We start from the raw sequence: 10,010 nt of genomic DNA on the forward strand, positions 1-10,010 counted from the left end.
GCGGGGCTGGGTGGTTTCAGGGCCTGCCTGGATCTGAGTTTTCCTGGTCCTGGGTGGGCCGCGGGGCCGGGTCGCGCATCGGGGGCGGGTTCTAGGTGGGGTCGCGGGGTCGGGGTCCGGGTCCAGGTGGGGGTTCGGGTCCCAGGCCGGCCAGCCAGGCCGCAGCCCCCAGCCCCCGTCCTCCCCCGGCCCCACTCACACGCGCGGCAGCTGCAGCGGCGGCGCCCCGCGCCTCTGGAACACGCCGTCCACGAACACGCCGTTCTTGCCGAGGCAGCGCAGGTAGAAGTCGCCGCCCGCGTCGGGCCCGGGCTGCGCCGACGGCTCCGGGGCCGCCCCGCCATGGCCGCCGCCGCCCGGGGGCGTGAAGATCTCGAGGTGGCGCCGCGAGATGAAGCTCGAGTGGCCCATGCTCACGTCCACCGAACCCTGCGACGAGTTGCGCCCGATGGTCACCGAGCGCTTCTTCATCAGGTACTCGAACTCGCGGCCCTCGAGGCGCGCCACGGCCCAGCCGCCCGGCGGGGACCCGCCGCCCGCGCCCCCGGCCCCGCCGCCCGCGGGAGGCCCGCCCGCGCCCGGGAGGGCCGCGGCCGCCGCCATGGGCCTGCGAGGGCCCGGGCCGCCTTCCGCCGCCGCCACGGAGCTGAGGGCCGAGCGAGGCCGCCGGCCGGCGAGCGACGAGCGGCGGCGAGGGGCGGGACACGCGCGGCGCGCCGCGGGCCGGCGCCGGCCCGTGACTGACGGCCGTGCCCGCCTATGGGGGCGGTGCACGGCAGTGGGGCTACCGGCCGCCAGCCAATGGCGAGGCACGCCGGCTGTGCGTCCGCACGTCCGGCCGCGGCGCCCTACGCAGGCGCGGCTCCCGGCGGCCTGGAAAACCCGGGGCGGAGCTGGGCCGGCCGCGGAGTCGCGGAGCCGCCGAGCAGCCGCGCCGCGCGAGGGGCGGGTGCGAGGGCTGGGCCGGGGGCGGGTCAAGGTCGGCGCCGGCGGGCGGCTGGGGGCCTGCGTATTCCGCACCCGGCGCCGCGCTTTGTCGCTGCTGCCTCGCGCGCACCCTCAAGTGTAGCCGGAGCCTGCCGCGTGCTGGCAGCCGAAACCCAAGCGTTTCCACGGTTGCAGTGGCTGTGGGACCCCACGGTGTCAGCCAGGAGGAGAGAGGGGAGGGGAGGAGAGCGAGGAGGGGAGGGGGCACGGGAAAGGGAGTGGGAAGAGTACGAGAGGGGAGGGGGAGGGGAGTGCGGAGGGGAGGGGGCGCGGGGAGGGGAGGGGAGTGGGGGGAGCGGCGAGGGGAGAGGAGTGCGGAGGGGAGGGTGCGCGGACGGGGAGCGGGACACGCGCGACTCCGTGGGCCCGGGGGTAGCGGGGAGCCTGGAGGGAGGCAGGTCCAAGTCCGGCTCCGCTGACACAGCCCGCGCTGGGGGCGCCGCCGGCTCTCCTCGTTCTCTGTATAGAAACCCCTTCTGAAGAAATGGAAGAAGTTACCGTGTCCCTCTGAACGCGACATCTCCCTGGCTTGTCCTCCAGAGATGCGTTTGCGGTTACGGTACAAACTCCGGAGGGTTCACACGGCTTCGAACCAAAAGGGCGCAGTCCGTCCTAGACAGGACAAAAAGTCGTCTCGTGAAGTACTCACTCACATACGGGAGAGATTTCAGGTGGTGTGGAGACAGGAAGGGAAGCGATCGGTGGAGAAGCCTTTCATCCACGACAAAACACGGTTGATCAAAGGAAAGAGCGTCTGATCTGGTGTAACGGATGTTTCCAAACCAGCTGACAAGTGACTGTGGGGTGTGTTGTCCCGGCGTCCTGGGCCCTGGCTCTGTGCTCCTCCGGGGGGACGGCCACTGCTCTCCCCGGCATTCGGAAGCGGCCTTGTGATAAAGTAACTGACTGTGTTTGGAGGGCATGCTGTTAAAAACTCAGACGAGCCTACAAACCTTCACTGTTCACGGTGTCCACCACACGCAGGGAACCCAGGCCTGCAGGTACCAAGAGGGTGAGCCTGTCCTGTTGCACTGATATGTCTCAGCTGTGCCCCGACTGTGCCCACACGAGGCCCCTGGATGGAAGGCACACAGTGCCAGGCCCTGGGCAGGTAGAAACGGTTAGGGCCACATGAGGTCACTGACACGAGGAGTCTGACGAGGCTCCAGAGCAGGAGGGCTTGCGCTCGCCCTTCCATCCGTTCCCAGTGCTCAGTAAGCACCTGCTGTATACCAGACACAGGCCAGGGTTGGACCAAAGCAGAGAGCAGACCCGGCAGCCACATCCCATCAGCGCGTGTGAAAGAAAGACTGATCCAAAGCAGCAGGGAGGTGCCCTCAGGTGGGCACGGAGCTGAAGGTGGGATGTGGAGGAGACACACCCAGGGCTCACGAAGCTTTGTTCCCTCAACCAGGAGTGTGTCCGTGCGGGACACAGGTGCCAGAAGAAAGCAGAGTGAGACCGTGGGGCACCTGCCAGGTGCTGCTGGTGGAGGACCCGCAGTACACCTGTGCACATACAGGCACAGCCCAGGGGCAGCATGCAGAGCAGGCAGAGAGGCCAGAGGAGGACACCCTTGACCTGAGGCTTCAAGATCCTGAGCTGGGGCCACGGTGACCTCCAGACAAAGAGCAAGGGCAGTGGCGCAGCGTGGGAGGACACTCAGTGTGTCACAGGCGTGAGGGAGGAAAGACAGCCGGGCTGCAGCTCCACCGGCCCCCATTACCTGAGACAGGAAACCACTGGGTGTTTCAAGCAAGGAGTAACATGACCCAGTTGAACTTCTAAAAAGATCAACCTGTTTGCTGTGTGGGACAAAACCGAAAACAGGGAGACCCAACTGTGTCCCTTGTAATGATTTAGGCTACAGAAAAGGGTAGTTGGATCCACGAACCTCAAAGCTTTTTGCAAAAGTACCCAGTAAGCTAGTTTTCTGAAAATTTGTTAAGTTCCCACATTTAAGGTAATAGTAAAATTTCCCATCATATTTAAATAGTTGCAATGAGGCAGGGAGGATATAGCTCAAGTGGTAGACTGCATGCTTAGCATACACAGGCCCTGGGTTCAATCTGTAGTACCACCTCTAAAAATAAATGAATAAACCTAATTCCCTCCCCCCAAAAAAATTTTAAAAATAAAACTAAATAGCTGCAATGAATGTAATTTCCCAAAGATTACACATATTGCCTTTTAAAATAAAACCATGACATCATTCCCTACCTATAGCAAATGCATCCTGAATGCCATCGTGATTCGAAACCTACTCACATGTTTTATAAACATATAAACAGTCTCTTGGTTAACAGTCAGGAGTTGTTTTAAATCCTTTTCTCCTAAGCTCAAATTCCCCCACAAGTGTTCGCACTTGAACATCATTTATTGATGACACCATGTTTATGCCTGGAGAGGGAGATACATATATATACACACAGGTCTTTAATTTGCAATTTGCTGTAAATTTAAGTCTCATGTTAAAAATACTTATGGATTGAATTAGTATTATAGCTATTATTAATACATTACTGATGAAAACATAAATAAATGCAAGTTTTGATTAAGACTAGAGTTATATTGGAGATTTCTCTCTTAATACCATGTCCGGGGCTTTTTTCCTCCGGACTGTCCATATACCCACTGAAGAGAGTTACTAGGGTGAGGCAGGGCACAGAATCAATATTATCCCCATTTCTTCATAAACGTACACACACACACATAAATTAAGCTGGAGGAAGTGATCTCATAGCAACTAACAGTTCTTTGAACCTCTTCTGACTGCAGGTGCCACATGGGAGCTGAGCAGAGGCCCCGAGGCCCCGCAGCGCGAGGGGTCTGGAGGCAAAGGGAGAGGTCTCGTGCCGCCCAGGCAGCCAGCTGGGGCAGCAGAAGGGCCACACCAGGAGCGAGGGCTCCCTGCCAGGAGTCGCGGAAAAACGACAGTCTCTGAAGAGAACTCCTTGACTTGCCAAGCACCAGACTGGGTACAGCTGGAGAGAGGAAGTTTCAGCTCAGCCACATCAGTAGAAATCATCTCAATCAAAACCCTGGAAGAAAAGGTGGGGGGGTAAATCAGGAGTTTGGGACTAACAGATACAAACTACCATACATAAAACAGATAAACAAGGACCTACTGCATAGCATAGGGAACTATATTCAATTTCTTGTAATAAGCTCTAATGGAAAGCAATCTGGAAAATGTATATAATGTATACAGGTAACTGGATCGCTTTGCTTTACACCTGAAACTAACGTTGTAAATCAACTACACCTTGATAAAAAATAAAATAACAGGAAAAAAATGAAAATAAGGAAAACAAATAACAAAAGACTATGAGAGACCTGTGGGACAAGATCAAAGGGTCTAATGTCCCTAAAACTGGGCTGTCAAAAGGAAGGGAAAAACGGAGCAGAAGAAATATTTACAGAGAGAACGTGTACGGATTATACACACTGGTAGGACTCAATCACCCCACAGATCCGAAAAGTTCAGCAAAGCCCAAAGAGGACAAATTCAAAGGAAAACAAACGGAGCTGTCTCATAGCCCAACTGCCGGAAACCAAAGATGAAGATAAAAGCCTTAATGAAGACAAAGGAAAAAAGATTAACGTCCTGGGAAACCTCAGCGAGAATGACTGCTGACTGCTTATCAGAAGCTGTGCTGCCAGAGGAAAACGACACTATACTTGTAAAGTGCGGACAGGAGACTGCCCAGGTCTTCATGACTGGAATCGAACACTCGACAAAAGCGTCTTTCACGAATTGAGGGTAAATCAGAGCTGGAAAACGTCGTCACCAGGGGCTCAGCCTCCAACAAGCTGAAGGGGAGCAGCCCGGTGGAGCCCCAGGCATGCGGGCAGGAACACGTCTGTAAAGGCTGAGGGGGCTCGGCGGGCACGAGGCTCTGGCTTCCATCCCCAGCACCTCCTCTAGAAATAAATAAATAGGCCTAATTACTTCCCTCCCCCCAAGATAATAAAAGACACAAGATTATCGAGTGGAGGCTTAGAGCAGATCTTAGAATCACATGTTGTGGGTTTTGAGCAACACTGCCCAGCGCAACACGGCAGTAATGGAACAGCTGGGCCTGTCCCCGCCAGAACCCCCACCCCGGGGGCACATCAGGTGTGTGGCTGAGGAGCTGAATTTTAAGGTTGTGTTCAGTTATAATTTAACCTTATATTTAAATAGCCGCATGTGGCTAGTGGCTACCAAATTAAACAGCAACCTGTGGAAATAAAAACTATGACAAGAGAACCAAGAGCAGTAGGGAGTTACAGTTATTCTGCGTTCTAACTTTCTTACCTGGTTGATGGAATCGTGTAATACAACTTCAGAGCGGACTGTGATCAGTGAAGGGCACGTTCTGTAACTTCCACATCAACCACGGAAATAAACAAGTATAAATGTGCATGTTATGTACACAAATATCAAACTGACATATAAAACGTATAGTAACATATTAATGTACCAAAAATACAAGCAGAGATAGAATTTTAAAAACACGTGAATAATCCAATAGAAGGCAAGAGAGCAAGAATAAAGAGAAGATGGAACAAACAGAGCAGCAGGGTGGCGGCTTTAAACCCCGCTGTGCCAGTCAACACACCGAATGTAAACACACAGAGCTCCAGTTAGGAGCCAGAGACTGATGGGGGAGGAAAACACCACCCAACTTACAAGTTTACAAAACACACACTTTAAGGCTAAAGACTAAGACAAGATGAAACTATGAAGAGAGAAAGAAGCCGTCCAAATGCGAGTCATAAGCAAGCTGGCTGCCTTAACCTCGGAAGAGGGGGATCAGGGTAAGGATGACCGCACGAAGAGCGAGGCGCTTACTGGTGTGGAACAATCATGAATTTTGATACTCTTAGAGGGAAGTCCTGCACTGTGACTACTTTCATGTAGCAAAACACTGTGAACACCCCGTGATTACAAGTCCTGTGGTCTTGAGAAGATGACACTGGGTTTCTAACTTTTCCTCCTAGGAAACCTTCAGAAGCCCGCAGTTTGCACCCAGATGAAAGCCAGACCCTGGAGCCCGCGTTTCCTCCTGGTCCAGCTCCGCCCAACAGTCTCCCTTCTCACTGCCCACGTGTGCCCCCCGGGTGCCACCCCGTTGCACCCCACCTTGGTTCACACACACAGCTCTCCGGCTGCCCCCAGGCGCCCTGCGGCATCACCCCAGTCCCCTCTCTTTGCACGAAGTATTCCCTTGCTGTGGCAGCTCTGCTGGCACTCTCCAGGACCCGGGACTCCCTAACTTGTGCCTGTTATTGGACACTTAATAACTTCCTGTCTCCGCTGCATTGTTACTTTCTTTCTTGTACGGTTACTTTTCTTAGCTCCCTGACTCCAGTGCTGCGAGGCCTGGAGCCATGCCTCTGATTCACTGTGCTCCCGACAAGACACAGCTGCCTCGTGAGGCCGTCTCACGCGGGGCTCCAGGGGCTGCTTTCAGGACGTCCAGGGCTGTGGGTACTCTGTCCACTGCAGGAGATGGAAGTAGCACTTTGAATTGCATGAAAACAGTGTCCAGAGAGGAGAGAAATATTCTTATTATGGCCAAGCGTTCAGGAAAAAGTAAGGTATGTTCATTCAAATATGGCCCTGCTGGTAATCAGTACCATGAATCCAAAAGGTATTATCATGGATGTAAGCATTATGTTGAATAAATGATACATTTCTCACTTCTGGTTTTCTTCTTCACAGAAACTCAAATACTCCAGAGTAAATACCATAAACTAAGTTTTCAGTTTGATGAAACGTCCCAGGCGGGAATACTGCTGAGGCAGGGGTGTGCCGCACCTGTGTTCCTAGCACCACGTCACAGCTGCAGGCCGGCAGCAGGTATTTGTCAAATCGCGGAAGTACACGGAGGTCCACTTGGTAAGGAGATCCACAGCCGTCATCTGACTGAAGTTTCCGATAGCTGTGGTACAACCACAGCAACCTGATATCAAACCTCACTGCTGGGAGTTCCACCTCTTGACCTCTCAGGAGGCACTTCAGGCTCTCACAGAGCCCAAAATCAGAATTACGGACACCGTCTTTCCACCACCAGGCTGTGTGCGGAGACGCCCCTGACAACACAGAGCTCACCCTGACCGGCTGAATCAGCTGTGTTGCTGTAGGGCCAAGTATTTGCTTGAGGACTGATTTGCTAGGCTGGTAACATTTGGCCCGGTTGATCTGTAGAGTCAGTATCACCCCAGTCCAGTCCCCAGCTGGCTTGCTGGTAGGAACCGACAAACTGATCCTTATATTCATACGGAAACGCAAAGGACCACAATGATCTTGAAAAAGAAGAAGTTTGAAGGACTTACAGCTATGTTAATGTAAATTAAAGCTGTAGTCACCAAGTGAACATAAAGCTCCTTCTCTAACTCAGCTTTCACGAGAAACTCAGTCACACAGTGATCTCCGTACAACCTGCAGCTGGTAAAGCACGGAGGCAGACCAGCACAAAGCTCTGCTGACCAGCACTGTGTGGTGCGGGAGCAAGGACAGACGCGTCGGGGGCACAGGAAAACCCAGAGACGGGTCTCCGCACAGTCAACCGACTGCCGACAGAAGTGCCAGAGGTAGTCAGCCGGGAAAGGACAGTGTGACATAACACATGATCCCCGGTCTCTGTCCTGGTCCCTGGCCAGAGCTCCTGAGTCCCCTGAGTTTCCTGGATGACAGGAGCATCCTTTGCTCTGATGAAGCGACTCTGGGTGGGTGCCTGGATGGGGCGGGACCAGAAAGACAGACCAGGGTTAGAAGTGTTAGAAGTGGAAGCTTCAGCCCCACCCCCGTCCTCTGGGAGAGAAGACGGGCTGGAGATGGAGTTAACCATCAGGACTGTGATGAAACATCCATAAAAGTACCTAAACTGCGGGGTTCAGAGAGCTTTTGGGTTAGTGAACACATCCAGGTGCCAGAAGGTGGCACCCCCACCCCATGGGGCAGGAGTTCCGTGTTCGAGACCCCGCTGGGCTTCACCCTGTGTGTCTCCTCAACTGGCTGTTCATCTGCAATCTTCAGAAAAGGCTTCGTAACAAGCCAGCCAACATAACTCAGTATTTCCCTGAGTTATGTGAGCCATTTTAGCAGACTATCGAGCCTGAAGAAGGGGCGGTGGGCACGCCTGAGCTGTAGGCAAGTTGGATAGAAGCGTGGGGACCCTGAGGACGCCCTACTTAAGGGTGGCGCTGGAAGTGGGGCAGCCTGTGGGACAGAGCCCGCAGCCTGTGGCGTCCACACGCACCGCGCAGCTTGTGTGAGAACCGGCTGAGACTGCAGGACACCCGCTGGCACCCACAGGGAATGGGGAAAACCCACACATCTGGCGTCAGAAGTGTTGCAAGCAGAGGTTTCTCTTTGATCCAGTAAATAATGCTGGAGCAGCTTGGTATCTGAGTCATTACGACAAGTGAGAAGTCTGACCTGTGCCTTACACCACACAGAAAAATTAATTTGTGATGGATCGCAGAGCTGTCTGGAAAAACAAAACAAAACAAACTACCAAGAAGAAAACATGGGAAACTATCCTTGTGTCTTTTTCCTCTTGTGTCTTTTGGGTCCCAGGACCTCAAAAGTGAAAACCATCAAAGGGAAAAAAATGGATAGGGTTTTGAAAAAAGTTTACATTTTGCTCCTCAAAAGATGATGAAAAATTTGAAACCGTGAGCCACACATTGAGGAAATATTCACAATATGTACACAGTCTGACAGGACTCCCTAAACAGAATTTAAAAGAACTCCTATCACTCCACGGCAAAAAGGAAACTAAAATTTCAAAGATGAGTCAAGAGGCTTGAACAGCCACTCCACAAGAGAAGATGAGTGGTCAACAAACACAGGAGATCTCCAGCGTCAACCGTCATCAGGCAAAACGCAGATTAAAAGCGCAACAAGATACCAGAGGAAGAGCTGAAACGAGAGCGACCCTACCACGTGCAGGCAGTGATGTGAAGCCACTGGAATGCCCCTGCGCTGCTGGTGGGAACGAAGTGGTGCAGCTGCGCTGGGAAACAGTCTGGCAGCTTCTTAGATAAAGTCCCCACACACGTGCACACGCACGTGCGCGCGCACACACACCCACCCCACCACCACGTATGTGTAGATCCAGCCATCCCACTCCTACCCAGAAGAAAAGAAAGCAGATGCCCGCAAAATGGCTTGTCTAAGAATGCTCACAGCAGCTTTATTCGTAACAACCAAAAGCTGAAACAACTCAAGTGCCTTCAGCAAGTAAGAAACAAATGCTGGGTGACCGGGGTGGGGGCGCCCACCTGGCCAAGCCCTGCCCTCGGTCCCTGGGAGCTGGTGCACGCTCTCTGGATGTGCCCTTTTGTGCTTCCTCACAAGCATTTTGTGGGAAGTGTTTTCTGAGTTTCCAAAAAAGCTCGTTCAGATCTAGCGAGGCTTGACGGGTGGTGTCTTCTGACCTGTGGCTCCAGGTGTGGGATTGACACGTCACCAGCGCAGCCATGCTGGGTGCAGATTCCTGCTCGGCTTGAGGCAGAAATCCTCACGGGACTTCCACGCACACCAGGGGCGGCCAGCTGAACAGCCACGAGGACGTCCACCCACGGAGAAGGAGAGAAGGGGCGAGTCCGTGGCAGGGGACGCAGTGTGTGTGCCGTGGACGGGGCGGACCCACCGCCTGCTCAGCAGGAAAGGCCCGAACAGCTCCCCCAGCGGCTCACAGCACTCCCACCTCTTGGGATGATGCCGTTTTTCCTAAAGCAATAGTAACTGTAAGCGTGTCTCACTTTTCTGTTTTCAACTTAAAACTGCATTCTAATGACGGCTGGAAAACATAACTGCATCACTTAAAAGTTAAAAACTGGTAACATGTTTTAAAACATGCCTGATTTTTGGAAAGTGACATTTACAGATGAATAATACAATTCTAATTGAATTTCATTCTAAAAAACAAGAGCTTGAGAGAAATCTTATAATACCAATTTTTAAACGAAAATACCAAGAGCACCCTTAAACTTGCTGACATTGGCTGGGCCTGAAAGTGTCTTTC

General features: G+C 53.3%; 1 protein-coding gene across 4 annotated transcripts in view; it reads right to left on the bottom strand.

The window, feature by feature from the left end:
* Positions 1-603, bottom strand: part of FOXK2 (forkhead box K2) — a 68,180-nt gene extending 67,577 nt beyond the window's left edge. For all 4 annotated transcript variants that reach the window (XR_010384360.1, XR_010384359.1, XR_010384358.1 and 1 more), the window contains exon 1: positions 200-603. Coding sequence is in view for 1 of the 4 variants with exons in the window: in XM_031469742.2 (XP_031325602.2) it covers positions 200-603 (404 nt within the window). In the remaining 3 variants the exon portion in view is untranslated. The remainder of the gene's footprint in view (positions 1-199) is intronic.
* Between the last annotated feature and the right edge of the window lie 9,407 nt (positions 604-10,010).

This window comes from Camelus dromedarius, chromosome 16 (assembly GCF_036321535.1).
Source record: "Camelus dromedarius isolate mCamDro1 chromosome 16, mCamDro1.pat, whole genome shotgun sequence".
Lineage (NCBI taxonomy): Eukaryota > Metazoa > Chordata > Mammalia > Artiodactyla > Camelidae > Camelus > Camelus dromedarius.